General features: G+C 42.8%; 2 protein-coding genes across 9 annotated transcripts in view; one reads left to right on the top strand and one right to left on the bottom strand.

The window, feature by feature from the left end:
* Window positions 1-857, bottom strand: part of Dgka (diacylglycerol kinase alpha) — a 23,050-nt gene extending 22,193 nt beyond the window's left edge. Inside the window, exon 1 of one of the 4 annotated variants that reach the window (XM_010644771.2) lies at window positions 647-857. Coding sequence is in view for 2 of the 4 variants with exons in the window: in XM_033763672.1 (XP_033619563.1) it covers window positions 229-414 (186 nt within the window). In the remaining 2 variants the exon portion in view is untranslated. Of the gene's footprint in view, window positions 1-228; window positions 438-487; window positions 573-646 lie in introns of those variants that run through there. The other 3 variants (XM_010644772.3, XM_033763672.1, XM_033763671.1) reach the window with 3 other exon arrangements.
* Window positions 1-20,601, top strand: part of Pym1 (PYM homolog 1, exon junction complex associated factor) — a 25,601-nt gene extending 5,000 nt beyond the window's left edge. For 2 of the 5 annotated variants that reach the window (XM_010644767.3, XM_010644768.3), the window contains 3 exons: window positions 3,515-3,622; window positions 18,818-18,911; window positions 19,386-20,601. In XM_010644767.3, coding sequence (XP_010643069.1) covers window positions 3,613-3,622; window positions 18,818-18,911; window positions 19,386-19,869 — 588 coding nt within the window. In that variant the 5' untranslated portion in view covers window positions 3,515-3,612 and the 3' untranslated portion in view covers window positions 19,870-20,601. Of the gene's footprint in view, window positions 1-3,375; window positions 3,439-3,514; window positions 3,623-4,007; window positions 4,086-4,537; window positions 4,670-6,399; window positions 6,461-12,270; window positions 12,362-18,817; window positions 18,912-19,087; window positions 19,248-19,385 lie in introns of those variants that run through there. The other 3 variants (XR_784375.3, XM_033763673.1, XM_010644766.2) reach the window with 3 other exon arrangements.
* The last annotated feature ends 2,352 nt before the right edge of the window (window positions 20,602-22,953 follow it).

Below are 22,953 nucleotides of genomic sequence, written 5' to 3'. Positions count from 1 at the left end.
CCAGCTGCGCCGCCGCTCCCGCGCCCCCAACTCCAAACTCTGGGGCTGGACAGGCCCGCGTCTCCAGGCTCCCAGTTCAACAAGACCTGCTCCCCCTTCCTTCCTCAGTGTCTTCTGGGCCCTGGGCTGTGCCACTTTCCCCAGGAGCTATCGCCCGCGGCAGCTCTACTTGTAGCCACAGTACTTTCCCCTTTGCAGTTGCCGACGGCCTCTGCCCTCATCCCTCACCTGGGAGGCCGAAGTTAGAGGCCGGGTCTCGATAAGAAATGGCAGCCGCGTGTCCAACCCCCCCACCCCCGCGCCATCCTGGACTTCCCTGCTCAACCCCTTTCCATCACTAGGACTGCACATTCCCCAGATCCCGGCCGGGACAAGGCTACAGGGCCACACTCCACATCCCGTACCCAGACCCATGCCCTCTTGACACAGATCCACACCACCTAGCTGCTTGAGTCATTCTGCCTGTTTTCTCCACCAGGTTCCTCACCTCCCTTTCCGACCTATTCCTCCAGTCTAAGGCCACCTCCTTTTCTCCGGATACATATTTTCGCTTTAATTCTAGGGTGGTGGTTTGGGTGCAAAGAGCACTCTGCCCCGTGCATGCCCTTCCTCTCCATGCCCTAGCCCTCCCACTTTACCCGCTGACCTTGCAGGTGGTGCAGAAGGTCCTTGTGCAAAGTAGGGGAGGACAGGAGGTCCGTTCAGTTTCTTCTGCCTGGAGGTGGTTCAGGAGCTGTCAAGGCTCTTGGGGCAGCATGAATGGTGCTGAAGCTGGTAGAGCAAAAGGGAGAGACAGAAGCCTAGGGACTTGCTGGTAGGAATGGAGACCCAGGCATCCTGCTTCCTGGCTCCGCCCCAACCCCTGTGAGCTCCCTCCTACCCTTCATTGAAGTAGGGCAGAGTAACAATGCCTTGGGTTCCTGGAAGAGCCCTTTTTACACCTGAGGTATTTGTAGGTGTGGGGGGATTTCAGACTGCAAGCCTGTACCTGTGTGTATGTGTGGTGTGTTTGTATGTATCTGTACATACCCACACACCCATACTCACACCCACCATATACATATTTTTGAAGGGGCTCATAGGGGGAAAGAAATGAATACATAAGGCCCTCTAGTGGAAACAGAGGGACCTAAGACGGTCTAGATCGTTTCCTGACTTGCTTGTTGAAGGAACTGCTCCAATTTTACCAGAAATATGGGTGCTGTAGTAACAGGGTTTGAAAGTACTATTATTGTATCTAAACTGGAAATTTGGTGCAGGGCTTGGAGGAGGGTCTGTCTCTCGGCTCTTGTGTCCCTATAGGTCTCATCCTCAGTCTTAATAAAAAACAAGGGCCCTGTTACTCCTCATCCTTTTTTTTTCAGTGCTGGAGATTGAATGCAGAGTCTGAGACATGCTAAGTGTGTGTTAACTCCCACTTCCATTCTTCACTCTTTTCTTTTCTCTTTCTTTCTTTCTTTCTTTTTTTGGTACAGGATTTTATTGTGTAACCCAGGCTGGCCTAGAACTCTGATCTTCCAGCCTCAGCCACTCAAGTACCTGGGATTACAGGTGTGCGCCATCACAGCTGCTCATCTTTGATTCTTAAGTTTTTTCTTTATCATAAGCAAAACTTCATGTTCCTATATGACCTCCTTGGTCATAGTCAACAAACATTTTTGAAGGCTGATTATATACCCGATACTGTACTCAGTTTTGTAGTCAGGCAAAAACGGCTCAGTTTAAGGACTGCACCAGAGTGGCTTGATGTGTGTGAAACCTCTCTGCCCTGAGCCACCCTAAGTAAACGTGTAAGAGTGGGTCCATAACCCCTTTTTTAACAATCTCCACATAAATTGAAAGACATTTTTTTAAAGGTCTTTTCTTTGTCTGTTTATTTTGAGACAAGATCTCGCTATATAGTTCAGGCTGACCTTGAATTTACTATGTAGCCCAGGCTGGCCTCAAATTCCCAGTGATTCCCCTGTCTCAGCCTCACAAGTACTGGGATCACAGGTGTGCGCCACTACACGTAGCCTTTTACAATTTTTTGAACTTCAAAGTGGGGTATGCAGTTGTTTCTCTAATAAGGAATAAAATAGAATCAATCTTATTCTAGCCTTCGTTATGTCATGAGGATCATGCTCCATTATACCCCAAGTCAGTTATTGGTGGAGGTGGGGAAAGAAAGGCAAAGAAACTTCTGAGGAGGCGTCTAATGCCTACAGTTCCAGGTGCTCATTTCTTTAATCAACCACATCATAAAAGTCAGAAAGAAAGAAACCACAATGAACAAAGGGAAAGGAAAAAACAACAGCCTGTTCTCCCCTGCCTCCTCTTTCCTCTCTTCCTCTTTAGGGTAGGGGGGCCACATCCGGGGCCCAGGGCTGGGTCCTAGGCTGGTCTACTAAACAGACAATAGAGTTTCATTTCCTGTCAAGCTCAGAGCTAGGGCAGGATATCTGGGGGTACAGCGGGGCTAGGGTAGTAAAGCGGGTTGGGTAGTGAAAAGGGGCCACTAGGATTCCCCCTTGCAGAGCAGGTTCATCTGAAGCTTCAGAGTGCTTCAGAAATGAGCTCTCAGACTTTGTTGGTGCAGATAATGAAGCGCTCAGACACCATGAAATCTTTGACAAGGCTTTTTATTTTTGCAAAAGTGCACAAACTTGAGGTAGCAGGTGCGCAAGACAAAGGAGGGTTGCCCCTCTTACCCCTAAGCAGGAGGAGCAGCTGACTTCTTTTCCATTGGCTGGTTTGGAGGTTCACAATCTAACCTCATTGGCTAACACAGAGAGGACTCTGAGGGCTTGCTGAGGGGAAGGGAGAGCAGAGCAGAACAGAGCAGAGCCGGGTGAGAACAGAAAAGCTATCTTTGGCCCAAAAGCTATCTTTGGTTTGTAGCTGTGTTCCCAGGCTTGGAACTTAGTGGACATTTTCTGTAACTTAGTGTCTTCAGGAAGGGATATCTAGGATGGGCTAGAATCCAAGATAGAGTCACTTCTGTTTGACAGAAAATACAGAACTTAGTTTTCCACAAAAGACCTCTCCTTTAGGAGTTCAGGCAAAAGAAATGTGTCCCACTAGTTTTCTGGAGCACTTCATCCCACTGGTTTATGGCCTAAGACCAAGGACAGGATGCAAATGGTGAAGGGCTGAAGCAAAACTGATGAAATAACAAGTTTTAAGGTTGACAATGTCTGAAAACTTGTACTTTGCTGTATGCAAATTGTTTCCTTTTGAGTAGTGAAATCTGAGGAGTGTCTCAAAATGTTGCCCAGGGTGACCTTAAACTCTTGCACCCATGCAATCCTCTTGCCTCAGCCTCCAGAGTATTGCAACTACAGGCAAGCCACCCTGCCAGTTGTATCCACATAGTTGTTAAATGAGTCTTTGTGAGATCTGAACTGGGCTCCACGCTGAAGCCAAGAATATAGGAGAATAATGCAGAGGAAGGCAAAGGTGTGGCTCCAAGAAAATTTGAGTCAGTCTTTTGTTTAATGGTTAAGGTTGTTCATTGCTTTTTTTTTTTTTTTAGATGAGGCATTGCTGCCTAGAGTTGGAGTTAGTCACCTCCTCCCTCCCCCCTGATCCCAGAAGTACTGTTGGACATTAACCTAAACCTAACTGAGGAATATGGAAGAAGGTAAAGGGTTGAAAAGAAAAAGCAGTAAGGGGGTGGGGGAGGGCCGATTCGACCCCTGAGGACAGACACCTGAAGCTGGCCCCTCCCAGGCTGTAGGGGAAACAAGTTTAACAGGATTTAGCCCCGCGGGAACCACAGTTGCTAAATCAGAGGAGGAGGGAGCGCTTTCGGGTTCGACTGAAGAACGACGAGGCACAAGCTCAGGGCAGGACTACAAAGGAAGTGGCCACACAGAACTGGATTACTGGCAGGCAAGCCCCACTTTCGACCCCAGCGCCCGGGGACGAGCACGAGGCTAATTAGCATACTAACTGGGCCCGCCCATAGGCCTTCCTCCTGCCCTCTGACCCCGGGGGCCATCCCCCCCCAGGACTCTTCCCCTGGAGGCGGACCGAGCCCGGCCAGGGCGGCCCGCCCATCTCTGCCGCAGAAGCCGCTCTCGAGCCGGAGGCTGCGGGGACAGGTGACCGACAGGCAGCGCCCTCTGGCTCGCACGCCCCTTTTGTGGGTCTCTGTCCAGAGTTAAGCAGGGTAGCCAGGGCAGTTGACCTCTCCATCTTCTTAGGGTTAGTGGGGGTCTTCCCATCGACCCCAGCAACATTCGTGCACCCCACGTCACCAAGCCGATCTGAGGAACGGGTGAAGGCCAGCGCCCGGATATTCTTCCTTTCTTACTTTACCAGCCTCCAGTTTGGGTTACGGGCGGGCCTTGTACCCTTTTCCCTCTCCTGGACGTAGGAGTCCCTGGCTAGGATGAGGGACTTCTCTCGGCGCCCATAAGACTGTTTTACGTGCAGCCGACCCTCAGTAATGGTATGGGTGGCAGTAAAAGAGCCCGAGCCTTTATTTTACGAACGACTTCAGCTTCTAGCTCCTTTCTACCCCGCCCATAATATGGTGTACTCTCCCTTTAAGACTAAAATGGTGGCTCTCTACAATCCGGACTCCACTTCCGGTGGGGAGGGGGGCGGGACCCCAGCCCGTTCACGCCGGAAGTGGTTTGAGTTTTCAAGATGGCGACTCCCTATGTAACTGACGAGACAGGCGGTGAGTGCGGGAGGCGCGGAGCCGCTTCTCTCCGGGCTCTCGGGGTAGGGGTTCGAACTTGGAAAGGGGTCTGTGCCCCGCCCATCCCGGGGCCCCACCTTTGCCACGCCCCCTGGACCGCCTTTCCCATTCATTCTCCCCTACAGGGTGTCGCCTGCGCCCCCTTCTGGTCTCGTTTTTTGGGGGGGTCTCTACTTCCGGTCACCTAGACCCTGGGGTCTTTCAATGCTCCCCGTCTAGGACCCTCATGTGCCTTCAACTTTTGTCTTGCAGTTCGAGCTTCCCCATCTCTTTTGGGGTCTCCAGCTCTATAAACTCCTTCACTCAGTTCCCTCCAATTCCTGCCCTCCACTTTCCCCTCACCCATATATCTTAGCCATACCCGCTTTCTGCTCTACCCCAGACCTGTTTTCATTATTTTTCTCAAAACTGTATCTACTGAAGACCTCCTCGTTGCCATATAGTAGTATTCCTACACTCTCCCTTATCTTTATTTGTGGGTCACTGAGGTCCAGAGGTGTAAAGTTAATATAACTTTGAGCTTGAATTTTCTCCTTGATGGAACCACTCTTCTACCTTTTTGGATGATGGTGATAGGGATTGAGGGGTTTAAGGTTAGAGGAGGCAAGCAGGAAGGTGTCTAGTGACATTTTTCCTAAGGTCTTTGACAAATTAATAGAACCAACCCACTGTTCCTTCTGGTTTGTGAAGCACTCCAGCTTACCTGTCTGATATTCTGAAGTATCTGCTATGTGTGTGAGAAGCAGAATCAAAGCTCTTTTCATGGTTTTGTCCCACCTTAATTGCCTTGTCATTAGAAAAATGTGCATTGTAGTAATATTGACTTGGTGATGATGAAATAATATATGGGAAAATTTGTAAAATGCTGTGTAAGTGCAAGGCAATTCTGTTTTTGTAATCCTCACTGTATAGTATATGTGTAGTCTGTAGAAGTGACACTTAGCGTGTACAGTGGTATGCATGATCTGTTTTAAAATGTGCCCTTTGGCCGGGCGTGGTGGCGCACACCTGTAATCCCAGCGCTCGGGAGGCTGAGGCAGGAGGATCGCTGTGAGTTTGAGACCAGCCTGGGCTACATAGTGAGTTCCAGGTCAGTGACAACTACATAGTGAGACCCTATCTCAAAAAAAAAGTACCATTTAATAATGCTTCTTGTTTTGTTGCTTTATGTTATGTGTTGCTTATACCTCAGCCCACCTATCTTATGTACCTAATGACAGCCCAGGTTTCTGCTACTTCTCCCAACTTCTCATTTCAAAGTGCTACTCCATCTTTCCTTATTCTGTCTACTCAATAGGTCTTTTTCAACTAACAACTTTCAGTGTGTGCTTAGAAAATACTCCTTATTTTCCAGTACACGTATTTTTACCCTTAGTCTTGATTTAAACTAAACAGCACATCTCCCCCACCCTTCTACCAAAAGGTATTTTCTGTTCACTATTACTATGTGGAAGAATGGAAGGAATAAGTACTTTTTTTGCTTTGCTTTGTTACTTTTGGATCATTGATCTACCACTGTTACACTAATCCCTGTGGAAGATATTGCCATGCGGTAATAGTAGTTTCTCTAAAAATTCAGTTCCATTTTCTACCTATTGAATCAATGTATTTCCTCTCCTTTTCTTGCTATCATTCTCAGTGTCTCTAGTACCTTTGGGATCCTCCCTTAGCACAAGACCATTGACTTAACCTTTGTATTTTCAAACCAGGTACACATCAGAATCATTTACTGCCTCATCAGTGACCTCACCTGTGACACTTTTTCTTCAGGTACTCTTCACTTACTTTAATCTCTTCACCAGTCACCTTTTTGACTACCTCAGATCCACAGAAGCAGCCCTCTTCCCCCATCCTGGAGATTAAACCCAGGGCCTTTGCACTGAGCTACATCTCCAGGTGCCCCTCCCCCTTTTACATTTTGAGACAAGATCTCACTAAGTTCCTCTGCTGGGCTTGAATTTGCAATCTTCCTGTCTCAACCTCCCAGAGTGCTGGGCTTACTTACATATGTGTGCCACCATGCCTGGCTCAGAAGCAACTTTTTGCCTTTAGGGTCTCTGGTTCTTTTTGGTGTGTGTGTGTGTGTGTGTGTGTGTGTGTGTGTGTGTGTTAAACCCAGGGCCTTCAGCATGCTGTGCCAACTACATCCCCAGCCCTAGTTTGTTGCTTCATCCCATTTCACTGATCTGCCACTATCTTTAATACCTTATTGTGATTACATTTGGCATTGCCCAGGTAGATCTAAGACCCGCCACTTTGATACTATGTTTTTTTTTTCAGTACTGGGGGTTGAACCCAAGGATTTTGTACTGATTTTGATTTCTGTACTAAACAAGCACTTCTAAATCATTCATCATACCCAGCAGTTCTTTTCTTTACTTCTGCTTCTAAACTATAGCATATTGCTGGAGAAAAAGCACAGATTGAGTATAATGTAACTTCTGTCAAGACCACAGCGTCTCTCAAATTACTTATTCCTGGTGTTATTATGTTCTCTATGGCTACATCCTCAACCTTTTCCAGCTTCTCTTTTAATTCTCATGACCTCACTTTCTAATTCATTGAAAAACTAATGCCTATCATTTCTGTTGCTTTCCTAGTCACAGTCAGAGTTTTTGAACATTCGGTCTGCATCTGCTGTTTTCATTTCATTACTGCTTAACTTGTACCTTAACTCTTTGCAGTCATTTTTTTTGTTTTAGTTTTGATTTCTTTGTTTTTTGTTTTTTTGAGACAGGCTCTCACTATGTAGTTGAGACCGACCTGGAGCTCACTATGTAGCCTAGGCTGGTCTTGAGCTCACAGCGATCCTCCTGCCTCAGCCTCCCAAGTGCTAGGATTACAGGCGTGTGCCACCATGCCCTGCTTAGTTTTGATTTCTTTTGAGATAGAGTTTCTGTATGCCTCTAACTGTGTAGGCCAGGGTGATCTCAAATTTAAAATCCTCCTGCCTCTGCTTTCTCAGTGCTGGGATTACAGGTGTGCACTGCTACACCTGGCTGTACTGTAGTCATTCCTAGCACCAGAGTTCCTAGCACCATTCCTGTCACCTGAGTTGCCTATGTTCAAACCAAGAATCAGTTGAAGATAACCCATTTGTTGGGTTGTTGTATGTCTTTAGTCTCTAGTATACAACAATTAGTTTCTTTTGCTTTTTCTTGGCTACCTGGGATCAAACTTAGGACCTTGTACTTGCAAGGCAGATGGGAGCACCACTGAGCTAAATCCCTGGCCCTCTCTTTTTCATTGTTTTGTCCTCATGAAATTGACTTGCTAAAGAGACTGGGCCATTTGTCCTTTTAATTTTTTTTAATTGAGCTTATTGGTACATTCTAGGGATACAGTACAGTTACATTCATTACTGGGATCTTGTACCTTTATACCACAGGTCTTGGCTCTCATTTTTTTCCCTTGTCCCTGCCCTCCCTTCACCCCCTCCTCCCCTCCCCAGTTACAAACACTTTATTTCCATTTTTTCATTTTCTCATATTTTTTAAAATAAGATACACATTTGCAGTACATAATTTGGAGTTGGTGCACATACATAACACATCTTCATTCTTTTTTCATCACCTTCCCTTCCCCTTCTTCCTTCTTCCTCCAACTCTCGGTCCCCTTTCCTTTTGTAAAGGATCTATCTTCCTATTTCTTAATATTATTGGTCTTTTATTTTGCTCTTTATTTATATTTTGGGTTTCTCATATAAGAGACACAATGTGATATTTAAGCTTATATGTCTGATTTATATCACTTAACATTATGGTCTCAAAGTGCATCCGTTTTCCTACCATTGACTCAAGTTGATCCTTTTGGCAGAGTAGTACTCTATTGTGGGTAAATATCACACTTTCTTTATTCTTTTTTTTTTTGGTACTGGGGATCAAACTCAGGTCCTTGCACTTGTGAGGCAGGCGGTAGAACCACTGAGCTAAATCCCCAGCCCCATACTTTCTTTATTCTTTCATCTGCCAATGAACATATAGGCTGGTTCCAAGATTTAGCTATTGTGAGTTGTGCTGCTGTAAACATAAGTATGCATATATCACTGTGATATGATGTTTTTAACTCTTTTTCGGAAGGTACCTAGAAGGGGGAATTTCTGGGTCTATTTATTTTTTAAACATGGCTGAATCAGATATTATATACATTTTATACCCTTTCATTTAACTTTATAAATATATTTTTTCTTTGCTTTTAAAAACTGTATTGGTAGAATGGGCTGGGGATTTAGCTCAGTGGTGCTGCCACCTGCCTCGAAAGTGCAAGGTCCTGAGTGCAATCCCTTGTACAAAAAAAAAAATCTTGCTGAATGTGATGATACATGCCTGTAATCTCAGCATTCTGGGAGGCTGAGGTAGTACAAGTGCAAGTTTGACCAAAGAAAATTATTGATTTAGTGAGACCTGTCTCAAAAATAAAAAAGCCTGGCATGGTGATGCACACCTGTAGTCCCAGCACTTGGGAGGCTGAGGCAGGAGGGTGACTGTCAGTTTGAGGAGAGACTGGACTATGTAGTGAGGCCCTGTCTCAAAAAACAAACTAATTAAATAAAATAAATAATAAAAAATGGCTAGGGATGTATCTTGTGTTTCAAAGGCTCTGGGTTTAATCTCCAGTACAACCAAAGTAAACAAATCTTTTTTTTCCCGTTTCATGGGGAATTTTCAAAATTTATTTAACAGTTTTTTGGGGGGATAACTTCTATTAGTAACTTATAGGGGGTAGTGTTTTCGTTTTTTTTTTTGTTTGTTTGTTTGTTTTTAGTACCGGGGATTGAACTTGGGTCCTTGTGCTTGCAAGGCAGGCCACCGAACCACTGAGCTAAATCCCCGGCCCAGTAGTGTTTTCTTTAATAAAAGCTTTAGAAGGTGTTGTTAAATGATTGAGCTACTGTATAGCTTGGTATGTTAGCCCCACTGCTTTGTACAAGGATTTTACCACTGGTATGTGAAGGCACTAGTGGTACCACTTTTTAAAATGTGTTGATGGGCAGGGAATTTAGCTCAGTGGCACTGTGCCTGCCTTGCAAGCCCAAGGTCCTGAGTTCGATCCTCATACCCCTGCAAAAAAAAAAAAAAAAAAAAACACGTTGGTATTCTCATTTTTGAAAACTGCTGCTTTCATAGAACACAATATTTAATTGTTTTAATTTCTATGTCCTTTGATTATTAGTGAAAAAAGTTTATATTTTTTCATTTATTACAAAATGCGCAAAGTATAAACAATGTAGCCTTTGTTTTTACTTTTGTGTTTGTTTTCCTTTATGGAGGATTGAACTCAGGACTTTGTGCTTGTGAGGCAGGAGCAGAGCCACTAAACTAAATCCCCGGCCCAAAAATGCAGCCTTTGGAACTCATAGCCTAAGTTTAGTTTCTCATGAAATTTACTAACTTTGGATCAGTTTTTAAATTTTTCATCCTTAATAAAACTCGAATGATACTTTATAGAGTTGTGACAATGAAATGAGAATGTTTATAAACATTGAACACTGTACTTGACAGGCACTCAATAAAGGTAGCTGCTGTTATGGAAATTCACTCAGATTGACATATCGACTCTCCACGCATGCTTCCTACTCTCTAACATGAGCACACACTACATATCAATATAGTATTGCCAAATTTTGTGTTTTCCCCTATATGCTGTAGTGAAACAGCTGATAAGACAGGTGGGACAGTACTGTGATGATGTGTAAGCTTTGGTGTCAGATCTGAGTTCAGATTACAGTTACATGCTACCTTTATGATCTTGGACATGTCTTTAAGCCCTTGAAAGTCTTCCATAGCTTGTAAATGATTGTATCTATCTGCTGTCTAGATTAAACAAGATCATGTATCTCAAATTCCTAGTATAATGTAGCTGCTTGCTAATAAGTGCTCATTCATAATTTCTCTTAACATATCGTAAAATTTTCAGTGCTATAATTTTGCTTGTTCTTATTTGAACCCCCTTCCTTGCCTTACTCTGCCTAGAAATACTGGCTGATTTGTGATGATTATCTTACTACTATCTAGTCTTTAAGCTCAAGTACCTGAGGTTTTGCTAAGTTCCTGTCCCTTTCTCCCATCAAATGGGATGTGATTGATTATTCCTTATCTGTGTCTTTTAGGTTACTGATGACTGATGACATTTATATTTTATTCCCCCTTTTTTTTTCAGGACTGGGAATTCAACCCAGGGTCTTTGCACTGAGCTACACCTCCATCCTAGCCCTTGTTTTTTATTTATTTATGTATTTATTTATTTATTGGTACTGGGGATCAAACTCAGGACCATGTGCTTGTGAGGCAGGTGGCAGCACCACTAAGCTAAATCTCTGGCCCAGTTTAATTTTTTGAGACAGGGTCTTACAAAGTGGCTAAGTGTCCAGTTTGGGCCTGAACTTGCAGTCCTTCTGCTTCAGCCTCCTAGAATGCTGGGATTATAGGTGTGTGCCACTATACCTGGCTTTATTTTATTCTTTGCTTGCCTAACTTGACCACCTCTCTTGGATTGTAAATTTCTTGAAACCAAGGTTCATTTTGCTTATGTTGATATAATTTAGTGTAGTACTTCTCTCATAGAAAGCTTTCAGTGAATGTTTATCATCTTTAGTTAATTTGTATTTGGCTCCTGACTGCTATTCTTTTCTGAGGCTATATTTTACGAGATAACCAAGAATTTCCAGTTGTCAAAAACAGTAACTCTTCTCAGTTCTCCTTGTCCTTCATCTCCCTGCTATTTTGTTAAATGCTCACCCCCTTAAAACGGTTTTGTTTGTGTGTTTGTTTGTTTGGTAGGTACTGGGGATCGAACTAGGAACCTTTCTCTTGCAAGGCAGGCAGTGGAACCACTGAGCTAAATCCCTGGCCCTGTTTATTTTATTTTGAGACAAGGTCTCTATACGTATTTCAGGCTGGCCTTGAACTCACTGTGTAAGCCTCTTAACTCCAGCGACCCTCCTGCCTCAGACTTTCTCATGCTGGAATTATAGGCATGTGCCCCCACACTTGGCCAAAACAGTATTGTTAATTATCTGCCATTATTTAAAACTCTTTTGGTCTGCATGGCATGATACTGTCCTTTCCTGTGAGTTATTACTGTCATTGCTGGCACCTTTTCTTCTTTAAGGGAAATAATCATGCCCATTTTTCCAGTGTCTTTCCTCCAACTCTAAGCTTCTCTTTTTATATGTTCTTTTTGTTGGAAACCTCATACAAGTCTTACAGTCTTAGCTCCTGAGAGTATCCTCAGGCTCAGATCCAGGACCCAGGACCCAGAGCTCCACTTTTACTTGAAGCAGGCCCTGGGGATGCTACACATCTTTACCAGTCACTTCCTTTAGTCCCTTGGAATTTTTCCAAGCCTTGCTTTGTTGTCTCTTTACTGTCTTCCTGTAACAGCTAAAACAAGGCCCTTTTCATTTGAAGGTTTTTATTGCTAATAGATTTAAGGAAGCAAGCTGAGGATAACAAAACATTAAAACATGGGGAAATGATGTTTAAAAAATTCTTAAAGTAGGAGTCCCTAATCTGTAGTTTCTGACTCTCAAAAATGTTATCTAAAAGTCCTGATATTCTGCCCTTGGTTTTTATTTCTAGGGGTGGGAATCGCCACACCTCTCCCTTCTTTTTGACTTCATCTTTGGATACCATCAAGGCCAGAGGATGGAACCAAGATAACATAAAATAGGTGCTCCTTTGTGATAATGGGCTATTTCTGTCTCAGGGGGCTTCCACACAGGATGGCCGCTCAAGAAGCTTCTGCCTTGCCTTTCCTTACAATCTATTTCTCTTTAATCTTTAATGATTAGTAGTCCCCTTTATCTGCAATTTTGTTTTCTATGATTTCAGTTTCTAGTGGTCATCTGAGGTCCAAAAATACAATACAGTACAATAAGATATTTTGAGAGACATCACACAACTTTTATTATGATATATTGTTGTTCTATTTTTTATTATTGTTAATCTCTTACTGTACCTAATTTATAAATTAAGTTTTTGCACTGGTATGTCTGTATAAGAAAAAAAAATAGTGTTCAGGGTGAGTATCCCTTATTCAAAATGCTTGGGACCAGAAATGTTCTGGATTTTGGATGTTTTTCCGATTTTTGAATATTTGCATATACATAATGAGATATTAAGGATGGGTTTCAAGTCTAAACACACCATTCATGTTTCATAGATAACTTTATACACATACCCTGAAGGTAATTTTATGCAATATTTTTAGTGTACCTACACAATTTGTGACCTATCACATAAGGTCCGGTGTAGAATTAGCCACTCGTGGCATTATGTTGACAGTCAAGTCTTTCAGATTTTGGATATTTGGATTAGGGATACTCAACCTGTGTTTAAGGTTCAGTACTACAGTTCTAAGCATCTGCTGGGAGTATTGGAATGTATCCCCAAAGATAAGAGGGGACTACTGTAATGTCTATGCAATTGACATAAATCTATATCTCCAGTATATATCTCTTTTCTCCATAATTCCATGTAAAACTGCATATCTAGAATTAGTTGTTTTCATAAAATTGTCTTCTCTTCTGGATTTTATCAGTGGTTTTTATTCTCCCAATTTTTCACATTCAAGAGCAATGTTGTAATTAGTGTTCTCATTTATTATCTTCCTCATTAGAAACTTGCCTGTTTTGTTTTTATTCATTATTGTATCTCTAGCTCCTGTTACAGTGCCTGGCACAACAGGAAGTGGTCAATAAACATTTAAAATCTATGTGTGAATAAGTGTTATTACCATGTGCCCTGTTTATCCAGAGAGATGTGGAAAATAAGATAATGCATGTGAAAGATACCAGATTAAATCTATGCAACACTATTTTGATTATTCTCTAATTCAAATCTTAGCAGTCTTTGTATCCTGTTAATGTGTTCTTCATAGTGGATTTCTCTTTCATATTCCTTTCCATACTAGAGACTAGCAAAGTCACAGTCTCACATTGCAGCTATTACTTTCATTTTCTCTACTTTTAGTTTATGGTGCAGTTGCCCCTTGATAGATGCAGGTTCTGCATCTGCCAACCAACCTCAAATTAAAAATATTCAGAACTGGGTGTGGCATGTTCCTGTAGTCCCAGATACTGGGGAGGCTGAGGTAAGAGGATTGCTTAATCCAGGAATTGGGGAACCATCTTGGACAACACAGCAAGACCCTCATCCCCTCTCCTCCCTTTTTGGTGCTGGGGATGGAACCCAGGGCCATCTGTATCCTAGGCAAGCACTCTGCCATTGAGCCACAATTGCAGCCCAAGACCCTACCTCTCTAAAAAAATTGTCAGTACTTTTTTTTTTCATTATTCCCTAGACAGTATAACTATTTACATAGCGCTTACATCATATTAGGAATTACAAGTAGAGATGATTTAAAATATATGGGAAGATCTGAATAGGTTATAAGCAAATATGCCATTTTGTATATGACCCTTGAGCACCTGATAATTTTGGTGTTCCTGGGGGTTCTGGAGCCATACTGAGGGATGATTGTTGCCTATTTTCAGGTTAGCCTTAAAGCATTGCTTGTAGCGAATCTACCTGTACTACTTTATCAGCTTTCAGCATTCTCCCACAGTCTAAGCTTTAAGTCCAAACTCAGTGGAGACTTGAAACCTTTCATACTCTCACAAGTACCTCTAGTCTCTTTTCTCATTATATATGCCTTTGTCCAAAACATACTGGCTTCTTGCTATTCCCAATATACTTGCATTTTTTAGTCATTAATTCAACCAGTATTTACTGTCTCTTCTGAGCCAAGCTCTTTGCTACAAAGTTCAAGGAGAAAATCCCTGCTTTGGAGCAAACAGTTCAGTAAATGTTAGGCTGAGCATGATAAAGGCTAAAATAGGTGCTATGTGTGCACAGATAACAGTTTCTAGCCTGGCTTGTGAGGGGGAGGTCAGGGAAAGGGTGCATTGGGAATCTATACTCGAACTTCACCTTTGAAGTCCAGTAGGAATTAACTAAGAGAAAAAGAAAGGAAAGTATATTTGCAGCGAAGGGAAACAAAGCAAAATGGCATAGAGAGTAGAAGTATGGTTCTGGGTGAGATTTTTAAATAATTCAGTGGTAGATCCAGAGTATAAGTGGCTGGCAGAGCACTAAGGCTGGAGAATAGCCAAGAGCAAGATCTAGAAGGCCTCCATAAGAGTACCCTGAAGGCCACAGGAATCCAGGAACGATTTTGAGTAGAGGTGTTATTAGTTTTATTTGTCCCTTTGCTGGTGCCCCATATGTGGTGCCTCATACTATTTTCCCTTTCTCCACTTTCTCAACCACATCTCCACCTGTCTAAATTCTGCTCATTTTCTAAGTATCACAACCAATGCTGTGTGTCCTCTGTAAAATGTTTATGAATCACCTGGTCAGAAATGGGCCAGGGATGTAGCTCAGCAGCACAGCACTTGCCTGATAAGCACAAGGCCTTGAGTTCAATTTCCGGTACCAAAAAACAAAACAAAACAAACAAAAAAAGAAAAGTAAATTCACTGTACTTTGTGTACCTAATAGGTTTCTCCTTCCTTCCTTTCCTTTTTTTTTGTTGTTGTTTTTAGGCACTGGGGATTGAACTCTGGACCTTGCACTTGTGAGGCAGGTGGCAGAACCACTGAGCTAAATCCCCAGTTTAGGCTTGAAATCTAAAGCTGCATATCCACAATATACCACAACATTAGTGGGACTCTTTCTTTCTTTTCTTTCTTTCTGTACTTGGAATTAAAATCAGGACCTTGTGCTTGCTAGGCAAGCATGGTGCCACTGAGCTTAATCTCCAGCCCTTAGTGGGAATTAAAAAAAAAAGATTTATAATCTTATTGTCCAACATACTATTTTTCCCCCCAATTCACCTTATCATACCAGATTAATTACCCTAAGACACTGCTTTAGGTGTCTTACTCATTTATTTAGGGTCCTAAAACAATTTTGAGGGATAAATGTTCAAGTCATTTGACAGATACTGAGAACATGTTAAGGGCCAGATAGTAAACTCCTTACCTGACACTCAGGATCTGAGCATTGTCCTCTTACCTCAGCAGCCCTTTCTCTGGCTCAGCGAGACTGGTCTATCTGCCATCTGGAAATGCCATCTACATTTCTGTGTCTGAACTTTTTGTTTCGGAATGAGTCTGTTTCAAATATGTTCTGTCTCCCTTTTAATTTACTTTAATTCAACTCAGGCCTTCCTCCAAAGCCTCTCAGTTTGTTTCTTTCTTTGGTTTTTTTATTCTTGTCTCCACACTACCATAACAAGCCAAACTATATCCTCATCATGTCTTCAGTGTTTCTAGTCACCCCTGATAAAGTCCAAGGTCCGAGGACTTGTTTTAAGGCTAAGATCTAGCCCCATTTTTTATTCCCTGTGTGATTCACCTGGGCGTCACTCCTGTTCCCTAAATACCCACACCCATTACCACATGCTCATGTTTGAGCTATTTAATCATGATTTTTTTTTCTTCTGTCTCCACCACTTATCAGATCTTGCCCATTTTCTTTAATAATTTTTGGTTGTATTCTCTTAGTGATACTTACATTTTGAACAGAAAAATCAATCTGTGGGAGGAGCTTAACTTAAAAATCTTTAAAAATATATATGTAATACATAATACTAATCGAGTACATGTTATATGTATGTATATATATTACACACACACACACACACACACACACATTCATGTTCTTCCAGGTTATTCCTCTTAGGTGGCCAGAATTAAAGACTTAGTATGTGTCCTTCCACACCTTTTCCTTCATCTAACAGGCTTCCCCATCCTAATAGGCTTTGAAGTTCTGCCCCTTTCTCCAACAAAAATGAGGCCATACTGTATACCAGCTATTTTCAAAGTATTGCGTGGACCCTAGGGAAGGGGTCCTGAAGACTTTTTTAGGAGTTTTTGAAGCAAAACCATTTTCATATAATACCAAGAATTGGGTTGACTTTTGCACTAATGGTACAAAGACATGGTGGATATAACTGTCTCCTTACACATGCCCTTGGTATGGAATAGCACCAAACTGTACTGGTTATGTTCTTCATTGCCACACACTTCCAGTTGATGCTAATTTTGCTTAAAACTGCATACTTGATTATGCAGTACAAGTTACACATCTTTTCTAAATAGAAACTAAGCATGAAAGATTTCTGCCACATACTGATGATTAACTCAAGGGAGAGAGCACTTGCATGATTGTTACAGTTGCAAACTGAATAAACTTCTTTTTCATGGTTTTTATGTGAGAGAACCATTGACAAACTGATAATTCAGATGTATCTGTCAGCCGCTTTCCTGAAAATGAAGAAAGTCTGTCATTTCAAGGAAAATCATTAACTGACAGTATTTTTTGTGAGTGATAAAATTCCAAGCCTCAAGCAAAAAAATCAGAAAACTTGTATCTGACACTGAACTTGACAGCGTCCCAATACTTAAAAAAAGACTTTTCTGAAGAGATTTATGAATATGAATTTTTTCTACCGCATACAAGAATACACATTTCAAAATAAGAGTGTAAAGGAGGTCCAGAAGTAAAAAAGTTTGAATACCTCTACACATCCAGCAACTTGCTTTTTTATTTAGCATATTATGAACACTACCCACTGTCAGTATCTAACAGTCTTATTTTTTTGGTACGGAACTAAGGAACTTCTACTTGCAAGGCAGGTGGTGGCACCTGCTAATTCCCTGGCCCACTTAACAGTCTTTTAGCAACAGCATGGTGTTCATCTGTGTGGATGAACCAAATCTATTTGATTATTCACTTTTTTGTTTTTGAGACACAGTTTTGCTATGTAATTCAGGCTGACCTTGAACTCACTATGTAGCACAGGCTGGCCCTTGAATTTGCTGGGATTTTCCTGCCTCCCCTTCCCAAGAGCTGGGATTACTAGTATGGGCCACCATACCCAGGTTTCATTCACTTTTTGATGGCCATTTAAGTTGCTTCTAGCTTCTTTGCTAATTTAATATATAAACAAATGTCCTTACATATATCCTTGTGTGCTGGTGCTTTTATATCTGTAATGTGTGTTCCTAAAAATTGTCTTGTTTTTCAAGGTCCATCTAAATAAAAATTCTCATCTCTATAACATCTATGGTTATTATTTCATCTCCCTGTGGCTATTGTTTTTGGTCCCATTTAAAGTCTTGTTCATTTACTGTCTCTGATGTCCCCTTGTTAATTGCTTCATGGTTTGTTTGTTTATTTGTTTGTTTTTCAGTACTGGGGTTTGAATCCAGGGCTTTTGCACTGAATTACATCTCCTGCTCTTCCTCTTTTTTTTTTTTTTTTGAGACACGGTATCACTATACAATTCAGTCTGTTCATAGGCTAAGCTGGTTTTGAACTCAGTGATCCTTCTTCCTCAGACTCCTGAGTGTTGAGATTACAGACATATACCACCATATCCAGTCCCAGCCCATTTTTATTTTTATTTTGAGATGGAGTCTTGGTAATTTGTCCAGGCAGAGCTCAAATAATTGCCTTGTTTTTTAAAACCATGTCTGTCTTGTCTTGCCAACTAAGTTGTAAAAATAGAAGCTTCAAGCTGGGGCATGGTGACCCATGCCTCTAGTCCCAGCACCTAAGAGGCTGAGGCAGGAGGATGCCATGAGTTTGAGGCTAGCTGGGTTACCTAGTGAGTCCAACACTAGCCTGGACTACACAGCAAAACTGTCTCCGAAGAAGGAAAAAAGAAAAGCTGCTGCTTCCCCCCTCACCATTCTTTTGGTACTGGGGATCAAACTCAGGACCTTGTGCTTGCGAGGCAGGTGGCAGAACCACTGAGCTAAATCCCCAGCCCCCTCCTTTTCTTTTTTTTGAGACAAGGTCTTGCTATGTAGTTTAGTCTGGCCTTGAACTCCCTATGGAGCCCAGGCTGGCCTCGAGCTCACAGCAGTTCTCCTGCCTCAGCCTTCTGAGTGCTAAAATAAATAGAAGCTAGAGGGCAAGGAGGCTATATTATACAGTGTATAGTCACTGAGTAACGATGAGAAAGAGATTGAGGATTGATAATGAGAAAAGATGCCTTAAGAGTTTGTATTTGATGGACATGGGTGCTGAGGGATACTATATACATTTATGTATTCTTCTCCTTGGAAAATGTTAGAAAACAAAGAGCTCTCCAACTTAATTTCTTTCGTTTTAGGCAAGTACATCGCCTCAACACAGCGGCCTGACGGGACCTGGCGCAAGCAGCGGAGGGTGAAAGAAGGCTATGTACCCCAGGAGGAGGTCCCAGTGTGCGTGGTTAGGCTTGAGGGAGGGTATTAAATGGGGTCCCCACGGAAGGATAGAATATGCTTGTCTGCAAGTTCAAGGATGACTCTTCTAAGCCCCAAGGAGAAGGAAGGAAGGGGCTGGGATTCAGGGATGACTTGAAGGTTACATATGTTGTTCCATGATGTCTGTCCATCAGATCTCCAAATAGCAGTCAAAACTGCAGACCTCTGGGTGCTAGGAACCCTCCTACAGCCTCCTGAAGAGTGGAGCAGAGCTGGCGAGGGACCTAAACGAAGGAAGGAAGGAAGGAAGTAGGAGTATGATCAGATTTGGAAGATTAAGAAAAGGATAAAAAAGTCAGTGATTCTTGGAAGTATTGTTTTAACTTTTTTTTGGTACTAAGAATCAAACTCGGGACCTTGTGCTTGCCAGGCGGTGCCACTGAGTTAAATCCCCAGCCCTGAAGTTTTGTTCATATCTTCTGTTTCCTGTAGGTATGAAAACAAGTATGTGAAGTTTTTCAAGAGTAAACCAGAACTTCCTCCAGGGCTGAGCCCTGAGGCCACTGCTCCTGTCACCCCATCCAGACCTGATGGTGGTGAACCAGGCCTCTCCAAGACAGCCAAGCGCAACCTCAAGCGAAAGGAGAAGAGGCGGCAGCAGCAAGAGAAAGGAGAGGTAGAGGCCTTGATTAGGACTCTTGATAAGGTGTCCCTGGGAGAGACAGCCCCACTCTCCAGTGCTCTGCCAGGCTCCCAGGCAGCCCCTACAGCTGCTTCTGACCCGCCTGACTCAGCTGCCACCACTGAGAAAGCCAAGAAGATTAAGAACCTAAAGAAGAAGCTTCGGCAGGTGGAAGAGCTGCAGCAGCGGATCCAGAGTGGGGAGGTCAGCCAGCCCAGCAAAGAGCAACTGGAGAAGCTCGCGAGGAGGAGGGCGCTAGAGGAGGAGCTAGAGGACTTGGAGCTAGGCCTGTGAGGCCTGGGGAGTAGGGAATGGACTGCAGAACAAACTGTGGGGCTCTCTGGGGTCCAGAGGGGTGTGAGTGGCCACAGTCAGGAGGGGCGTCCCCTACCTGCTCACTGCTTCCACTTTTCACGGCCCGCCTCTGTCCTCCAGAGCGTAGCCTCTCCCTCACTCCTTCCCTCCTCTTCCCAGCTCCTATTTTTGGACTTTCTCCTTCCCATTCCCAGCATTCAGAATCTCAGTGACTTCCCCAGATACCTGATCTGGGTATCTTGTTTAAAAGAAAATTGAGTGAGTGGGAAGCTGGGAGAACCAAGGTGGAGGTTGGAGGGGTGCACCCAGTCTTGGAGGAGTCCTGAGTCTTGGTTCCTCTTCACAGTGTTTATGAGTTATTTCCTTGTCTACCCTTAACCTCTTTTTTCTTTTCTTTTTTTTTAAAGAACAAAAATAAACTCAAGTAGACAACATGTATGTCTGACTTTGCCTTTCTTTTCAGCTCCTAGTAGCTTTCCCATGCCCAGCTTTAAATTTTGAGGTAGGGTCTTGCTAAGTCATTAAATTGATCAGGCTGGGCTCTACCTTGCAATCCTCAGTGTGCTGGGATTACAGGCATGCGTCACTACATCTGGCTTTTTTCCCCCTGCTTTGGTACTGGGGATTGAACTCAGTGCCTTATACTCAATAGGAAACTGTCTTACCACTGAGCTGTATCCCTAGTCTAAGAGAGTCTGTCTCTCTCCCTCCTATCTCTCTGTCTCTGTCTATATTTGTCTCATTTTTTGAGACAATGTCTCCTATGTAATCCAGGCTGGCCTGGAACTCACTTGAATTGCCCAGTCTGGCCTCAAACTCATATCCTCCTACCTCAGCCTCTCAAGTGCCTGAATTACAAGTGTGCAGGCATATACCACCAAATCCAGCTGGAGTCTTTCTAAGGACATTAATCCTATGATGAGATCCCACTCTCATGATGTGGTCTAAATTTAATTACGTTCTCAAAGCATTGCCTCCAAATGCCATCATGTTGAGAATGAGGACTTCAGTATTTGTGGGAGGGAGTAAAATTCAGTCCACAGATATCCCATGATATTTTTTGTGTAAACAATATACATTTATGTATATATAAAAATAATTTGTGGGCTGGGGTTTTAGCTCAGCAGTTCCACCGCCTGCCTTGTAAGCGCAAGGACCCGAGTTCCATTCCTGATACCAAAAAAAAAAAAAAAAAAATTTGTATATATAATGTTTTGCCTTTTTTGTTTGTTTTGTTTTGTTTTGAGACAGAGTCTCTCTATGTAATTCAGGCCGGCCTTGAACTCACTATGTAACCCAGGCTGGTCTTGAATTCACAGCAATATCTGCCTTAGCCTCCCAAGTGCTGGGATCACAGGTGCGCACCACCATGCCTGGCTATAATAAGTTTGAAAGTCATTGATTCAACCTATAATGAGCTAAAGCATCACACATGCTTCCTCTTGTCCCTATTTTGGAATGTGCGAGATACAAGGTATTAGTTTAATTACTTCCCCAGTGGTAGCTCATAGTGAAATTAGACTCTGGCTTTATTTTCTATTCCTGAGGCTGTATTACTTTTTATTTGACATTTCTCTTCTTGCATATGATTGCCTTCTTATGTGTAAATAGCAAAGATTCTAGGGGTCTGGGAGAGTTATTTTAGGACTGGCTATTTACAGGGGCTCAGAGCACGTGTTAGTTTCTTACTGTCCACTAGATGGTACTACAAAAGGCCAATGTTTGCAAGTTAGCCTGACCTAGATTCCAACTTGTTTTCAAGATAGCAGATAGGTTGACTGCTAGATTTTCTTTTCTCTCGAGGGCCCCTAGCATTTCAGAAGAAGGTGCCTAGACAGATCTGTCTCTCCAAATATAGCTTAGATAAACAAATTGAAGAGGACAGAGACCAAGAGGGTCTTTAAAATAAAAAACAAAACAAAACAAAACAAAAAACAACCAAAACACAATGGTTTCACTGTATAATTCTGGCTTTCTTGAACTCACTATGTAGCCTAGGCTGGCCATAAACTCACAGTGATCCTCCTGCTTCAGCATCCTGAGTGCTGGGATTATAGACATGTGCCACCACACTGGGCCAGTGAGAGTCTATTTTGGGTACCTGGCATAGCTCAGTGGTATAATGGTAGAGGTAGTTTGCCTAGAATGCTGAGGCTCTGAGTTTGATTCCCAATACTGGAAAAAAAAGGAAGGGGCACTTTTTTTTGGGGGGTCAGAGGATCAAGATTTCTCCTATGAGGGCCGGGGATTTAGCTCCACGTTTCGGTGGCCTGCCTTGCAAGTACAAGGACCCGAGTTCAATCCCGGGTACCAAAAAAAAAAAAAAAAAAAAAATTTCTCCTATGAGATTAAAGATGAACTGAAGTGGAAGGGATAGAAGTTATACTCCAAAACGAATAGCTAGCTGTGTGTGGATAATAGAGTTGGCTAAGAGGAGAGACAGGCAATGTTGAAGGATCTCTTCATTGGTTCTGTAATTTGAATATGTTCCCTAAAGTTCATGCCTTGGAAATTTAATACTCAATGCAAGCAACAGTGTTGCTTGGCATGGTGGCACACAGGCCTGTAATCCTAGCACTCGGAGGCTGAGGCAGGAAGATCACCCTGAGTTTTGAGGGCAGCCTGGGCTACACAGTGAAGTCAAAGCCAGCCTGAACTACATACTGAGACTGTGTCAAAGAACCAAAACAAAACACCCCCAGTGCGACAGTATCAAAGGTGGGACCTTGAAGAGGTAACTAGGTCATGAGGGTTCTGCTTTGATGAATGAATGAATGAATGCTATCACGAGTGGGTTAGTTTCTGAGATAGTGGGTTGCTGAGAAAAATGAGTTTGTACCCCTCTCTCTTGTTTGTTTGTTTTTGAGACTGGCTTGTACTCACAATCCTACCTCAGCCTCCAGAGTTCTGAGATTACAACTCTGCATGCTCCCTACTCTCTCGTGTGTGCCCTCTTGCCTTTCAGCATTCCACATAGATGATGTAGCACGAATGCCCTTAACAGATTTCAACTTCTTGATCTGGATTCCATTGTTTTAAAAACATTTTTTATTAGTGCATAAT

Source organism: Fukomys damarensis, unplaced genomic scaffold (genome assembly GCF_012274545.1).
Source record: "Fukomys damarensis isolate Sample0158 unplaced genomic scaffold, DMR_v1.0_HiC HiC_scaffold_15, whole genome shotgun sequence".
In the NCBI taxonomy this organism is placed as follows: domain Eukaryota; kingdom Metazoa; phylum Chordata; class Mammalia; order Rodentia; family Bathyergidae; genus Fukomys; species Fukomys damarensis.
The sequence above is the reverse complement of the archived record's forward strand: the minus strand, read 5'-3'. Positions and strand labels throughout refer to the sequence as shown.